The following is a 17526-nucleotide window of genomic DNA, read 5'->3' on the forward strand; positions in this document are numbered from 1 at the left end:
GCTACAGTAAAATAAACTTGAAAATTCTGAGTGAAAACAAATGTAGGAAATAACATTTTATTTAAAAATGCAGCTTATTGAGAAATTTGCGAGTGATAGCCAAATAGCTAATGAGTCTAAATAGTAAGTTAATAGATATCAATAAGATATGAACACATATGTTCCTGTTAGTAATAACCACCAAACGTGAGGACTTTCTACGTTATGAATACATTAGTGTTCCATTGTGTTTTCAATCAGGCCAATAGTAAAGTTCCTAATGCTAAATAAAGGTCCCTTGGGACAGATCGTACTAGGTTCTCTCTACTACCTAAGAGGCTCATGCATTCAAAGGCTTAGAGATTGAAGCAGTTTTGTTCTTTTTGGAATACCTGCATACTGCTACTTTACTGGCATTTTCTTACAAATGCTTAGCATTTCTTAGTGATAACTGTTGTGTAGCTAATAAAATTCATCAAATGCAGAACTATAGAGGGAGATACCTTTTTATTAGCTCCTGAGATACATTTTTGTTGGAACAGATTTATCACAACTACTGCCACACGTGATCTACGCAATTTAACATGGCGCCATCATGGTCTACTTACACAGTAAATCAGGTCACTTAGAAGAAAAACAAACAATTTAGCTTAATATTTTAACTACCTGGCTAATGTGCATGCTAGTGTCACAAGTCAAAGGTCTGGCTGACGTCAGATCATTGGAGCCCAGGAGAGTTGATATGATTCCGTTTTGATCAACTTTTCTGATCATGGTTCCATCAACAAAGTAGATTAATCCATTCTTATCGATTGCCATTCCTTTATCCAAGAGAAGTAAGTGTTACTAAGTTTTCAAAAATGATTATTTTGATTAAACTTTTAGGCCCATCATTAAACTCCATATTTAACCCCAGTGATAACATGGGCAATAGGTAGCAGGTAGCATTGTAGATTGCAAGCATTTTAGGAAAAAAACACATTTACAATATAAATAAATGTAAAATGCAATAAAGAAATAACAGAAATTTGTAAGAATTTCTACTTTGTGTGTAAATTATATACACAGTACCTGTGTTTTAAATATAAAATTAGAATGTGTATAATGTTGTTGTCTATAAATTATAGAAACAGGTCAAATTCTGTCACACTGAACTTAGAGTAACTATATTCCAACAAAAATAGATCTAAGCCAAGGTTAGTGTTTTGTTGACCTTGTTACAATGAAATTTGCTATTATGAATAATTCAGTACAACAAATACTTTTTCCCCCAGTCCTTGTTCACATAATAGTCACAAGTTGTAATGAAAAAGAAAAGCCCTAAACCAAAAAACCACTGCAATGAATGGCATAATACATGAGCAAGGAGTCAGTCCCGACTGGTTTAAAAGCTAGAAACCTTTATCACATAGAATTGTAGCTCTTGTTACCTCCAGAAATTCCTCACAGTGAGCATTTTTCCCATGGCATAGAAACAAAAGTTTAATAGCTCCAAACTGGGTGAGGGCTAATAGGGTTGCTTAGTGATGGTTTTTAAAGAGGCCTGGGACTCATTCATGACAAAGAAATTCCAGAACAATGAAAGAATTTGGGCACTTCCTTGAAGTTTAACAGGATGTGACCTGAATCACACAGAGTAGCTGCTTTATTCTTCGAAAAGTTAAAAAAAAAAAAAAAGGTATGATAATAAAAAATGCCAACAACCTAATATTTACTGTAAAATCAACTTAGGATTCTAGCAGTTTCATGCTAAATGGCTTTTAAAAACGCTAGATGTGAAATGGCTTTCCAGAACACAGCTGAGGACAAAATGTTAGACTCAGCATTAAACACAAACAGGCACTAACTTGATTTTCTACCTTTTTTAAAAAAATTTTTTAATAAAAAGAAATCCCCAAATTGATAAACGTCAGTACCTTTGGGACTCATGAGAGTTGCTTCCACAGCCTTTCCTCCATCCCCACATCTGGCTTCATCAAACGGAAGGCACTGTTCTCCTGTCCCTGCCACCACTTCAGCATTTTTTGTCAAGTCTTTTGCACCCGTAAGTGACTTTGGGCGATAAATTCTGCGGGTGTTAGTGTCAGAAACATACAAATCTCCTGTGACTGGGTCGGTTGCAAGGTAGTATCTATGAGCTGGGTTGCTGCTGTGAAGAAGGATCATACATAAATATCACGAGAGAGTTATTCCTAATACACATGGAGAAATTAAAAGCAAAATAAAACAGATCACAAGAAACTGATTATAAAATGAAATCCATTATTGGAGATTGGAAAATGAACAGCATATTTAATAATGACCTAAAAGAATGACTTAAAAGAATTGATAACAATCTCGAATATGATTGTTTTCCTTCCTCACCCATTGCTGAGGGTTTAAATATTTATTAAAATAGCAATTTTTGGCTTCTAGCCTAAAATACAGAAGCGTGTTCTCTAATTCTTTTTGGTTTGATGTAAAACCATTAATAAATTGCCCTTGAGTGAGAGACATAAAGTTTATTTCAGGGTGTCTCTATCACACTCTGGCGAAGTCCAATGTTTTTCATTTTACTTCATCTCATCATAGGGAATTCTCCTGTTTTCTCCCGACAAAACCAAATTAAACTGATCACCTGCCCCTGAAAAAATGTAGCAGCATGTCTGTCTTGGTTGCTCTATCATAATCCAGAAAAGAAACCTGATTTGGTGGCAATGTTTGTCCAGAGCTATGGGGTTAAATTCTAAAACAAGGGCATTCAAGCGCAGGCGGGGTCAGTTGGTGGCCTAACACAGCGCATCAGGATAATAGACCATCAGCTTTATTTTTAAAGTTTGTACATTAAGCTGTTCTAAAACCTGTCTATGAATTTGGTGAGATAAAGACATTTGTTCTCAAACCACAGTGCCTCAGTTTTATAAATATAAAGTAGTGCAAACATAATATTTTATGTCCTATTACCTGTGAAAAATGGTAAGACAAAGGTTATCAAGGAATAGACAAATGATGACATATAGTTGGAATTAAAGAGTTAATCTCCTTACAAACACTCTTAGAATTAACATAATGTTATAACCTGTACAAATATTGCTTTCTGAAAAAAGAATTCTAAAAAGAGTTTAAATGATCTGGTGTCCCAACAAAAATGTCCACAGATAGGAATCCACCAGATTCCATGTGTCTTCTGATGACGAACTTGGTTTTACTGACTCATTCTCATTCTTTCCCTCTCTACACACATACACATATGTGCGCACACACACACACACACGAGTATATGCTTGTTTCCATTTATTTTATGTGTGAATATCTAAAATATATAGTACGAATGTAACTATATGAAAATATTTACTCTGAATAACGCCGTAGTAGTTTTCTCAATACTAGTTAGGTTCTAATGCAGCAATTCTTACTGCTTAATACTCTTCCTTTTAAAGTGGTAAATATATATACTTTATCGCTCCTGTGAGGTTCTATTGTTACAATGCCAGGTTCTGGTTTCCTCTAGTGCTTCTCACCCCGGCAGAGGGGCAGAGCAGACCACACATGGCGTCTACACAGACCGGCAGGAGCTCTGAAAGGCGCTGTGGCTGTGATGTGGGTGTAGAGAAACACAGAGACACACAAAGGCCCGAACGTCTCCAGTTTGGAGGTTTTCTTTCCAGTCTTTAATATCTTTTAGTCACAAGAGACAGATTATAGCAAGAGGCCTTGACTGTGTAAATATGTGTGAAAGGTTGAAAGGGTGAAAAGTCAAAGAACTTATAAAGAGAAGCAAGTCATTTGAAAAAAAAAAAAAAAGCATTTCAGAACTTCTGGGTTATACCAAATGATCAATTTGCCATGCTAAGTGTTATTACATCATTTTTCTAAGTTGATGCTGGAATTTTAAATGCAGCAAGACATATTGTGTTCCTTAATGTGCTAGTTTATTCCTTTGTAATGAAGTGAAAAGTTACATATCAATATAAACATTCGTAACAATTTATTTCTACTCCTACAAACAGTCCAATCGTGACAGAGCTGGTCTTTCAGGTATACATAGCTGGTGAGAGACTCACAACTCAATCAAGCTGGATCTATTTTGAAAGACACGACATTGGAGAGACTTCTGTAGTCCTTCCTATCTTTTTTATTATATCCTAATTATGAATTGTTGTACAATTGGTTAGGAATATACACACACATTTATTTTCTTGTCAGTTGTATATGTATCAGCATGACCTCTGGACCAGATTGCTTGGGCTTGAATCCTACTTTCCTCACTAACTGTATGACCTTGGGAAAGGTATCTAACTTATCTGTTCCTCAGATTCCTTATTGGCAAAGGTGATAATAATAATACATATTTCATAGGCTATCGAGAGGATTACACAAACCAATACTTGTGAAATCCTTAGACGAGTACCTAGCACATAATACACAATCAATAAGCATTAGCTATTCCTAATATTTGCTTTTGTCCTATCTCCTCTTACAGCACAATATAGCTTTTGCCTTGTAACACTGCACAGTGTAGGAGTGCAATAATCATTGTTTACTAACTAAAATATGACTTGCCTTCTGAAAATCCTAATAAGGACAAAATGATGATTTAAACTTGGGTGGGTTCAAATTTGTTTTCTTAGCTCTGCTGTTATAACAGAAGAAGGTAGTAAAACCATGCGGATCCTTTTTGAAACACCCACTTTAAATTGTTTAGAGAAATGATGATAGAAGTAAATGAATAATGCATACTTTTTCTTAATGTCCCTCATGTTGAGAAAAAAACAACAGATTTTTGAGGTGGCTGCTTGAGTAGAGGTGACACACTCTTTCGCTATGAAACATGAGTTTTCTTGGAGCAAAAAATCATGGATAGATATTCAAGTCATAAGCCATGCCTTTCTTGGCATCGGTTTTCTTCCAATGAAACAGTAATAAAAGAATGTTCCAAATGGCACTTTTGTTTGCTCTTTCCTCTCCTGAAGCATCTCTTTCTTAAAAGACACATAAATTTCTAAATCGAGAAATATATGTCAATGGTTTTTAAAATGTCTGCAATGAAAGCTCTAATTTTGCACACCAGTCTACTGTCCAGAAGAACAAATGTGGAGGAGCACGTGATCCTGGAGCAGAGACTTTGTCTCTGGAAATATTCCCCCACAGAGGGTAGAAAATAAACTGAATGATTTCCCTGAAGTGCAGCCTTGCATGGCAAAGGAGAGCGGCTTCTCAGAGCCTAGGCCCTCTGAAATGAAGAAACAGATCAGTACTGAAGTATTAAAAGAAAAAAGTGAGCTTGGAAATTTTTCGTGACAGACTAGCGGCAGAGAAGCTCCGAGCTTATCTGTGATGAGCCAGGGGTTCAAGGACACCTAATTTAAGCACAGACTTTTCTGACAGGGTGAGCTAGTTCTTGCTCTCTTAACTTCCTGAAAAGCCAAAGCCCTAGAGAGGCTGGTGTGTTGGTACAAATGGGTGGTGGTGAGTCTTTAGATCGGTAATTTATCTGGTGTGAAAATGTGATGCTACAATGCCTGAAAACAGTCTGCCGGCAGCTGGAGTTCAGGGACACAGAAAATGCAGGTTTTGGGGAAATTTTTTCAGCTGGAGGAGCACAGCAGCCTGCTTGTGTGATTGACCGAGATTTTCATTTCAGAGAAGTTTAAAATAAGATTAAGATTTTGACTAACAGCAGAAAATCAAAGAAACTGGGATCAAATTTAGAGGCTTTAGTACACTGCACCCTGATTCTTAACTCATCCTGAATTGCCTAGATTATCCCAATTATCAAGCCTTCCTCTCTATGGTCTGATTCAATTAGACACAGATCCAGTGGCAAATATAGACTGGATTTGCTCATTTATTTTGTCATAATTCAGCCTACTTAGACAAAAGAAATATTAGCAAAGAACAAGCTATATAATAGGTATTATTAGCACTTTTATCTTTTTAATTGGAAATTGCATCACAGCCTTTAGAATACAGAGCATTTGAAGAAGCATAAATTATATTTATTTATAATAGTAAACTATCTATTTTCTGGCTACCAAAAGATTGTTTATTGCAACAGGGCTTTGGGATTTGATAGTTCGGTGCCTGCTTGATTTTTAAAATGCAAGTCAATATGAAGTGCTGAATCAAGTTTTTATAATTTTGTATCTAAACTTTGATTCAAATTCACAGATCCATGACTGACACTTCCTTTGATCTTTTAATTGGTAATATAAAATTCACAAAGTTGATTTTTAGTCCTATATGTTTAAATGCCCCTTGGCTGGTACTAATTAATTTAAGTCACCCCCCCCCCCCCCGCGCTTTTTTTTTTTTAAAAGAATTTTAAAGAATTGAAACAGGGATAAGCTAAAATTGACTACCTACAAAAGAGGTTTGTTAGTAAACTAATGCTATAAGCATCATAGGGAGAAATGTTTAGGGTATCTAAGAGAAACTTATTTTTTAAGCATTTCAGAAACTTCTACTTATATAAAAAATTTAGTATGTTGATTGAGTAGTTATTTGTATCTTTTCATTAAAACATAGCTGTGACTTTTATTTGATATAATATCCTGGCAGTACTTACTAACTTTGGTATGACAGAACACTCTGAATTTTAAAATAATAAGACTATGTGTTTTCATATTTATTATACAATATTTTAAAAATTATTCCACCCATTAGTCCAATTAACGAGACTCTCGATAGTCTATGAAACATAGTAAGATGACTTTTTATGCATTTTTATATTTTAATCATTGACAACTGACTACAGTGTTCATTTTACACATTTTAAAATTTACTTTTCTTCCTACCACCTATTCCTAAGCTTTTCATGACTTTTATTCTAGCCAGGAAAGTGGGGATAAAGAGAAAACCAAGCAGGAACCCCTCAACCTGTAAAAGGAAGATGATACAGGTAGGCAAATAGGAAGAAGCATCTGAAAAGAATTTTAATTTTTCAAGCTAAATGAAGAAGCTCCGATGAGCTCAAGAGTCTTGGTTTTGTTTAATCAATTTTGACTAATTAGCTATTAAGCAAATAAAATCCCCATTTTAGGTTAATGATTTTGTCATCTCTTTGATGACTTGGGCTTAAAAACCTCAGATATTTTCTATATTTTCCTGTTCCTTATCACCTATATAGTGTGTCCACTCCCTGATTTTATTTTATTGATCGATTTCCTTCACTGCTAGCCATACTATTTTAGGTACCTAGCATCTCATGGTTTCGTGTAACAGCATTCTAACTGATCTTCAAAAGTCATCCTGAACATTGATAATCAGATTAATCTTTCTACAAGGCCACTTTACATATGCTGCTATCCTGATTAATATCATTAAATGGTTCCCCACTGTCTCTGCTATCCTATAGGATAAAAGAACAATTCCTGATAGCACTCAGTGCCCCCAGGAATCTGACCCTAACCTGTCTTTCTACCTGTGTCTCTCATGATTACTGACATGAGTCCCCTGCTCAGATTCAGGCAGATCTGATTCCTCCCAGAACACGTCTTGCTCATCTCATTTGCAGATCCAGTGACTTGCTCTCTATTCTCGCTTCAGGACTGGCCTCCGTTCCTCCTCTTCTGTTTAAGCAGACTTCAGTTTTAGACCTGGGTCAAACATCAATATTCCCAGGAAACTTTTCCATACCACGCTACCATCTCGCATTAATCTCTTCCTCCCCAGAATTACTCTCATGTCATAAACTGTGGGTATGATTAAGTGTCAAAGGATGACACCGCTAATGTCATTTAGTTTGTTATATATATATGCTTTTTTCCCCTACTAGATTGTGAGTTCTGACAGCGTGAACTTTGTTTTCTACTACTATTTGCCAGAGTGTCTAGCACATGGTAAGTGATCAGTTAACATTGATTTAAAGAAAACAAATATCAATATAAAACCCAAGCAGTGTATTTTACATGCATTGCACATAAAGGAAATGCAAGAGTCCAGATTTAGCCAGGATAATGTACAGAGGAGAAAGATTAGGAAGCATCATGAGAGAGGGAGTATAATGAGTCACTGCCAAACACTGTGAGTTAGTACATAATGAGTTCACATTATTAAGTAGTGTTAATAATAATGTAGCTCTAACCTCACAGGTTTTTTTCCTCAGAGAAACAGATTCTAGCTCTAAGTAATTTGTCAAATAATTATAAAATAAATCTGGCTTTTGGCATACCCAGGGAATTACTCCATAGAAACCCAGACATTTAGACATATAAAAACTGGCTGGCTGTGTGGTACAGTAGAAAGAAAACACTTTTTAGAGTGGTTCAAATCCCTGCTCCCCGTTTCTTAGCTCTGCGTCTTGGGGAAGATACGTAACCTCCCTGAGCCTCAATTCTGTCATGCGTAACCCTGAGGACTGTCGTGTGGGTCTGTAACACGTGTATAAAATATCTGGCAACGTGCCTGGCAATGTGCCCAGCAAGCTTGTGAAAAGATAGCTGCTTTGATAGTTTTTCTGTACTGCCTCCAGCATTTTCACATTTAGTTGGTGCATACACCTGTTTGTCTTTCTCCTTTTCTCCGCAGTTACCAAAAAAGGCAAGCCCAGAAAAACTTTGATATTCAATTGTGGTTTTTAATAGCGGAGCTTTGCATGCTCAGTAGTACAGAGAAATTTAGTGTTAATCTTAGCATGTGACTGAGCAAGTAGGTGATAGCACAATCTCAACAGGGGATCTCAAGAAAAGGTTATGGGACATGCCTGGTCATATTGATATGTATAGCTATATATTTTCCAGTAGAACTCTGGATTTTATTTCCTCGTTGTCAATCTCTACACGACAATTTAAATGAGATATGTTGATTTTTTCATCTCAAGGTTCTCACATAAACTATTGTGAATTTTTCCATCTGATATAGTTTCATTAGATATTTTAAAGGCCAAATTAGATCTAGCATGTCCCATATGTCTTGCTTTTTGCTACCTTTATTTTAAAACATATTGCTTTTTCCCCTTTTCTGCTGTCCTGAGTAAAGTTTTTCAATCCAAGATGTCTATATACAAGCTGTTACTGTACCTTCTCCAACTAAGTGTATATAGCAAACATCTAAGGAACTTTTTGCCCTTCTATATCTGCTTCAACTATATTCATCTTGTGAGTTGAAGAGAGTCTTTTTCCTCCATCACAATGTCAATGAGAAATTACTTTTTCAGACTCAAATCTAGTAAATTTCCCAACTTAGGAAGATATAAACTACAGCAGTGAGAAATTTGCCAGGAAGTTAATAAAGCTTAAGTTTAGGGCCCTCCCTTGCCTGGGATCCTTCTGAGCCGAGTGAGGACCCTGGCAACATGGTCACGTGATCTTATGTTTTTAAAAACTTGCCAAAGTAAAATATTTTTAGATTCTTTTTCTTAAGCAGAGTCCCCCTCAAATTAAATAAGCTTTGGGCCCAATAAACCAGGATCTGCTTTGGCTATTAGTGAAACTAAACCCTCCTCAAATTCTCTTACTGTGCTTCAAATTTTGTTCTGTTCATTGTGGCTTAGATTATGTGACTCAGTAACTAAAGTTTGGAAATATCTTTTGTTACACTGAGATGTTAGTTATAATAATTTTTGGTAGCAAAATCTTTTTAATTAATCAACTTGAAAATATTTGTCAAATTATACTGCAAAATATCATTTATAATATAGTTTATTTAAGCAGTTTTAATTCCTTAGATGTTCTGTGATACTGAGTTTCCTCTCTCATGATGAAATGTTTTTAAAAAACAATGTCAAGAATCACGCTGAAATGTAATTAAGGACATTTGAAAATATACAGTAACCAAGATGCTTGGTTAAGCATGCTTACCTATGTCTAAAATCTTTATTTCTTGGAGGAAGCAGATAAAAAGTGAGGGAAAAAAAGCACAGTTAGAAAAGGTTTCTAAAATATAATGAGTTGAAATCTGAGTTTTAATTATTTGTATGGACAACTGCCAACTTAGGCAGAAATAGCACTGGATATAAATTTTATAGCCCAAGGCTTACCAAATAATTTACAGAACAGAACGACTTTGATAATCACACTTACACGAACAAAGCAAAGACAACAATTTGTTACTTTAACTACTGGCATTACAGCTAATAATGTAGGAAAAATTAAAAAAAAATATTTTATGCCTTAATTTCAAACACTGTGAAATAAAAGAGTAACAATATATATCACAAGGTTATTCTAAAGATGACTAAAGGGATTTAAAAATCATAGTTCTATCCCACTGGACCACAGAAAATCACGTGAAATCAATAAGACATTTTATATATTAGCAGCTATATATTCTTTTATACATTTACAGCACAATATATACGTTTTGTGCTTTTCCTAACTTTAACCAGGAATCTAACTTCTTCCTAGGGGGAATTGTAAACATTAGGAAGGTATGTTCAAATAAATAAATTAGCAATTAGCTTCAACATTTTTTTTTTTTAAAGGCAGGTTTAGCTTTAATTAAAATCTCAAATTAAGGAAAGACATACCTTAGTTCTAAAACACTCGTTACGTTTCCGGAAGGGAATATCCGGCGAACATAGTTGAAATCCCCTACATATAGACTGCCATCGATCCCACAAGCTAATGCTACTGGGGCCAATAGTTTATTACCATCCGCTTGACCATTGCAACTTGGGCATGAGATGCTGCGCCTTCGTCCATTGCCCATGATGCTACTGACAACTGGAGGCTGTTGGGAGATAAACTGGTTTTCTCCATTTCCCTTGTACAGTATGCCTGGAAAAAAGAAAATGCATCTGTCTTACAATCAAAACTGTAAAGATGAAAAGTAAACAGTTTCACTATAGGTCTAACTACAATCCAGTACCACTTAGATTTGGACTGGAAAAACTTTTATTCAAAGTTCTACTATAAAGAACTCCAGTTCCCTAGTGTAAAATATTATGTGACAAAATATATAGGATATATACAAAAATGCTGTCTGTTATGAATTTAAAGCCTGTCTGGTGAAAGAAACAAAGGATTAACAAGAAAATTAAATACCCAGATTCTCAACATCAGTGATTCTCAAACTTGGCTGCACACTGGAATTGTCTGGGGAGCTAGAAAAAATACTGCTGCTTGGTTCTCACCCCAAGAGATTCTGATCTAATTGGTCTGGAGTGCAGCCGTGGTACTGAGATTTTAGAAAACTATCCAGATGATCCTATGTGCAACCAGGTTTGAGAACCATGCTCTACATAATGTTCTTTAGGGAATAACAAGTTTGCCTAATCATTAAATGATGTTGGAAATATTATCTATTAATCCAATTAATAAAAATGTACACCATAATATGAATTTCTTCTTTATGAGTTTATCATTGACTTTTTTCAAAAAATTAAAAATGCTTTATGGAAAATAAACTTGGAAAGTATATATCAAACTTCCCATATACTCCTTAGTATACTGTCAAAGAATTTTCTTTCTTTTTCTCTTATCTGATATAAGAAGGCATATACCTGTAGTTATTCAAAATTACAAACATAACAAAACTGTTTTGGAAGGGCGACTTATTACTTAAATTGGATTCTCCTTTATGGCAGGAAAGTGCCAATAATTTTAAGATGACGAAATGCCGGTCTGTTCCATTATGATCTTCAATGAAAATTTGAGAAAAATTCCAAATGAATATTAAATATTTTCATAGTTAGAAACTCGACTTGAGTTGAGATTCTAATTTTATTTATTTACCATTATTACACATAGATCGGTGGTTCCATTTTGGTCTGATTTAAACTGGATGGTCAGCTGTCATTGTTCCATACATATTTCATGACCCTTAAAATACTTACACTTTTGAGCAGATATACTGTTAAAAGAATCAATCCCATGAAAGTATAAACAGGAAAGTTGAGAAAGTATTTTTTTCCTACCACTTTGGGATAATTTTAAAGTGAAGAAGATATCGAAATAATTCTGTTCCCCAGCACGTTTTATGTGTATTCTAGGATTAATTTTTTAACGCTTTGCATTTGAGTGATGTAACAATCATAGCAAATTTACATAGGAAAGAAGGAAAGACAAAAAGGTTCATTCAAATTTAAGAAAAAATAATCTAAATAAGGCTAGGTAATAACAGATGAAATGTATTTAGCCTTGAATATTCAAAGAATACTTTAATGACACTTAACACCCTTCTTTCTGTGATTATGTTATTTGACAAAATTACAGAACTATAATTTTCTATAAGAGCCAGTTCTGTAATTTTCATCAGAAGAATCCTACAAGCCAGCCTTGCTCTACTGTGCCTGATTTATTCAGTCATTACTTTGAACGATTGGTCTTTCATAGTTCCCCTCTATTATGACAGAATGGAAAGATGAACATTAGAATATTTATTTCTGTGTTCCAGGGTACCTGCACAAACACCTGTCACTGCCTATATTTTTGCCTTCTCTTCTTCCTTAATATATTTTCATAGCTTATCCACCTTGTCATGATTACAAATCACTTTGTTTATTCAATTAGACACATGTCACTTTGAAAAGCCACTACCTGTCAAACTGTTCTTGGATAAAATTTGAAATCCCAATCAGTTCATTCCACAAATAGGTTACCTCACATTTCAAAATAACATATTTTATACTTTATAACATTTTTGAGGACAGAATTTTGGGTAGTCCAGTTTTTACATCTGACTATGTAATGCTTCTAGTCAACAGTATTCTTTTAGTAGTTAAGTTTTTGTAGAGTCAAAAATTACATGCAAATATGCAAATTTTTGATTGTGCAGGGGGCTGGCACCCCAATTCCCATGCTGTTTAAGGGTTGACTGCATATCTTTATATTTTTCTACTAATTCTAGTCTCACAGCATGCACAGGATAAAATGCTGCTGCTATCTAATCTATTTGAAGGTGAGCAATATTAACTATCTGTGAACAAGAACTCACTTACCATTCTGAACATCCAACACATGATGCTTATCTAATGTCCAGCCACCCATGTTGGAAGCATCTAATTCATAGCCCTGCAAAATGGCAGTTCTCTTTTCCCACAGAGTCAGGTCCAAACACGACTCATATTCATAACCAACTGACACTGGAATCAAAACAAATCACAGTCCATCTTGTCAATTATAGGCAAGACATTTTATTATTTTGATGAAACGGCTTTTCCCCCCACAATTGTATTCTGAGACTATATTTCTATGTATTTATGAGCAGAGTTTTTTTTTTTTTATAGAAGATTTGATCACATATAAGGTGTTTTTCTAAAAAATGACCTCCAAATTTTATTTTTGTACTGAATTAATGGAAGACGAGCATTTTTTCCCTCCCACTACTCTTTACAAGGGGTTCACAGCACAAAATGAAGTTCGGACTGGGCAACTGGTTAAGTAATTAGATCAAAGTTAGCCCCAAATGGTGACCAGATAACAACTAAACATGATATTTGCTATCTGAATAATTAGAGCTATTTAGTTTCCAAGAGTATTACATTATGGAAAATATTTACGATAAGTAAGGTTCAATACAACAAAAAAAGATAGCCAGTTTATGACATCATATTTGCATGTTATTAGGAATGAGTGATAAAATTAACAGTAAATTAATATGAACAAATCACAAATGAAAAACCTCAGAGTTCACACTCAAACATGGGCTTTAAAATTTAGAACAGAATGTAGGGAGAAGTGGAAATTATCACATTGGTTTGCATTAATTCAAGTCCAAATTGCATATTAATTTAAGAATAAAATGTCCAATATATTTTCAGGTAAAAAAATAATAGAACAAAATATCTATTATCCTTTTTGATGTTCTGAGCCTTAGCTTAAAGCTATACTATATCTATTTCAACATGTCAAACTTTGATTATACTGTCCAGTCATTTGGCGAAACAACTGATTAGACTGACGTTTTAAGAAAATCCTTTCACTGAATAGACTGGCCTTTCTAGTCAAAAGAGCTAAAATAATTTTAAGGCACAAATGTTGTTTGATATTCTACTAAATATCATTATGAATTGAAACTACACTAGTTGTTAGAGAGAGAAAATTACTGCCTTTCTACCTGTTCATTTACTATTTCTCATGGGTTACAATCATTTTTATGTTAGTTCTCACTTCAAGACAATTTTTTTCGATGTAGAACTTACCGACAGCTTCAGACAGACCGTAGACCTTCTGATTATATGCATCTGTTTTATCCCATATAAAAGTATAGGCCAAGTTTGGTGAGGCAGGAAACCACTTTTGAAAGAGTCTTCCCACCACAGCTACCATAAGATGAACCTTCATCAAATTAAATGGTATAACGGACTGGGTCATGGTGATCTTGAGAACTGACTTATATCCTGCAGCTCTAGAACTCAAGTAGGAGAGTTTCAAATCTGTTCCTGGAATTGTGGTTTCTTCATGGAGTACCTATGTTTGAATAAAGTAGAAGCTTCAAACTGTGATCATGTATGACTATGAGAAAACACATTTAAAAGAACCGAGCAGAGTAACTAACATGACACCAAAGAGTCACTATTCACAAACACTCATTTGAACTGTTATGTTATTCGATAATTAAAAATAGCTCTGCTGCCAGCCCAATTTTTCTCCTCCTGAAAGCATCTTGTCATTTATTCTGAGTTAATCACACCTCAGGTGCTAGTCCTCTCATACAGGAGACACTGTGACTGCTCCATCAGGCTGACATGCACTGACTTGTTAGTTTATAGTCACAGTGGATTCTCACTAACCCATCCCTCACCCCCGTTGCCCTGGAGAATTGGAGCAGACATCTGTAAGATGGTTGGCTCAGAAGAGGGATGTGGCCGAGGCCAAAGATCTGGCCTGTGCCAGCTGGCTCCATTAGAGGCTAAACCTATGCTGTGGCCCCATCGGCTGACTGGTCACAGTCTGTCTTTAGACAAGAACAATAACTAAAAAGACCAATTCATTTGGGTTAAATGGTGGCAAATTCCACATCCATGTTAAAAGGTAATATAATAGCACATTCTCATAATTAAACATTGAGTTAGGACTCACAGCTGATTTTTGATAGGATGGCAAATAAACTAATATTTTAAAGCTGTGTTAAATTTTCCCCAGTGAACAACTAATGTGTTATTGAATTGAAATGTGTATTTGAATTGAAACTGGACTGTAAAAAGCTAATATAATTACCTGCTTAAAAATATCTACAATTTTTTAAAAATCATATTCTTAATCCCAAAATTTACCCATTGATGCAAATAGCTCAATGAATACCAATAAACCGATACTGACATATATAAAATATATTATGCCAAAACATTATTGAAAAATATATTTTACGTAGTACATAAAATCTTTCTAAACGGTGTGGATTCTCCTTACTAATGTTCCTATTAGTTTGGTTAATAATAATAGCTCTTCACAGGCTTACTACATATATTGTAAAGTGCAAGGCTATCTGTGTTCAAGAACCCCTCCCCGAAACTCGCCACCTTCTCTACTAGGAATTACATAGCCTTTTCAAAGGCTTCCTCAGATTGCCCATCAAGGTTCGTTATTCAGACATAAAGACTGTCTTTTTATGTCAGAAAATCCTGGAATAGCGATTCAATCTTCAGCAGTGTTTCCCTCCACCAACTCCTCTCACAGAAAACAGTTAGGAATTTTAATAATTGAAGTAGAACCCTTGATACCGAAGGTGTAGCTGTCAGTTTCAATGAAAACAATCAAACAATTGGAAGTAGCACAGAAGAATGAATGAGCTAAACGAACTTCCGTTCTGGCCTGTGACAGTCAGTGCTGGTATGAAGAGGGATGTGATGCAATGTAATAGATCGAGAAGGCATTGCTATGCTATAACAGATATACCAATTACGGGTGGGGATTTCTTTCCCAAACGCATTGACTGAGCTCAGCCAGAGACTGTCTTAAACAAAACAGTTTCCGAAGATGGAGAAACTGTTTAGAGCTCTATTAGACTCAGGGAAACCATTACATTAAGATTGACGGTACTTCTGCAGGACTATAGCGTAAAGGTGAATAATCTAAACGGAACTCATTGTTCTCCCCATCACCGGGGTGAAATGTTAGTGGGTTAGTTTGAAAACATATTCTGTGACTCCTAAATGGCTCTGGAAATATAAGTCGTTAAAACCTAAAACATCAAATTTCTCATACATTTAATAGGTTTTCTATAGGTAAGGCAATCTTTCATTAATATATTTCCTGTGACCTTCTATGAATTGCTTCTCTACTTCAAAATATCATGTGTTATCCTAATTTTAATAACTGATTGTCTTTGTCATCATTAACCTATTTCCATGGAACAAATATCTGTAATTAAGTTCTCCTGTGTAATTTAACTTGACCATGTTATTTTGCATTAGTGGGAAAAGTAAACCCAGCCAGAGGCGGAAAATAAACCACTGAGCCTCTTTTTGCCAGCTGCATGGTCTGTAAGCCCATTAAATGACCCCATTAAACGTTCAGTTAGAAGCTACATTCTGTCAATTTTAACTTCCAAATCTTTGTCAAATGTGTTCCTTCTTCTTCATTTCTACTACAATTGTTACTGTTGGGCCCTCCCCATCCGAGAGCTGGATATGGATGGAAATACGATGAACAGCAGTCTGTTCACTGATCTGTTCCCTTCTATCAGTAACGTATTTTGTTACAAGCTGGTTTTAGAGAAATGCTGAAAAAACTTCTTGTTCTCCTAAAGAATTCAAGGTCTCCACTGAATGGTATTTCAGGGCCATTCATAACCTGGCCCCAATCTTTCCCCTCATATGTCCTACATTTAAATTGTTCACCAGTTTTACAAATCATTGTTGTTTTTACCACCGCACTGTTGCTCACACATTTCCTTCGGTCTGGAATATCTTTCCTCCCCTCTCAAGGCCAACCTCTTCAGTGAAGCTTTCTTTGGCTTCTTTAGAGATTGACCTCTCTTATGAACTTCCACAGTTCTTCATTCAAATCTCTATCTCATTTATAATCGCAAGATCCATGTCTTATTATTCTTTTAATCCTAGCAGAGGATCTTGTACATGATAAGCTCTTAGTAAATTTTTACTAAATGTCTGCTGCCTATGTAACGAAATGGGAAAAAACTTCCAAGGATTTCTGGAACTGCTGACTATTTGAAACCCATTTCAATGACCTGGTTTGCTAGAAATTTGTTACCTATAGACAGGCAGTGCTCTAGGTTAAGTCTATTTTAGGACTGATAAAGGCATTCAGAGTTACTACAAGATGGACTCTGGGGAGGAAGTATTAATTTGAATAAGATTTCAATGAATTTCTTAAAGCTTCAGCTCACAGTGTACTTGACTGTTATGCAGGAAATTTTTCTTCTGCATCATATTTTCCTGTGAGTGTTCTCCATATTTTGTTATTCCAGACCTCTTGACTCACTACCTCTAGTCTCTAGCTGTACTCCCTCACTCCCTCCTGGGAGATCTCTTCCTATGCTTTAAGTATATCTCTAAAGCTGGTGACTCCCAAATTTACATCTTTACTTCCACCCAACCTCTTCTCTGGACTCCATCGTTCACGGTCACTGCTTACCACTTCGACCCTAAGCCCCTTTTCTTCTGTGGACTACTGAGATTGCCTCCTGACTGGTCTCCTTGTTTCAAGTCTTGCCCAATATAGA

The 17526-nt window shown here is 35.4% G+C and overlaps 1 protein-coding gene across 11 annotated transcripts in view; it reads right to left on the reverse strand.

The window, feature by feature from the left end:
• Nucleotides 1-17526, reverse strand: part of TENM3 (teneurin transmembrane protein 3) — a 766204-nt gene that overhangs the window by 39840 nt on the left and 708838 nt on the right. For 8 of the 11 annotated variants that reach the window (XM_036228685.1, XM_036228689.1, XM_036228687.1 and 5 more), the window contains 6 exons: nt 14042-14309; nt 12839-12982; nt 10427-10676; nt 9759-9779; nt 1896-2128; nt 646-800 (listed from right to left, as the gene is read on the reverse strand). In XM_036228685.1, the coding sequence (XP_036084578.1) occupies nt 646-800; nt 1896-2128; nt 9759-9779; nt 10427-10676; nt 12839-12982; nt 14042-14309 (1071 nt within the window). The remainder of the gene's footprint in view (nt 1-645; nt 801-1895; nt 2129-9758; nt 9780-10426; nt 10677-12838; nt 12983-14041; nt 14310-17526) is intronic. The other 3 variants (XM_036228686.1, XM_036228690.1, XM_036228684.1) reach the window with 2 other exon arrangements.

The sequence above is a fragment of the Rousettus aegyptiacus genome, unplaced genomic scaffold (genome assembly GCF_014176215.1).
Source record: "Rousettus aegyptiacus isolate mRouAeg1 unplaced genomic scaffold, mRouAeg1.p scaffold_m13_p_11, whole genome shotgun sequence".
Lineage (NCBI taxonomy): Eukaryota > Metazoa > Chordata > Mammalia > Chiroptera > Pteropodidae > Rousettus > Rousettus aegyptiacus.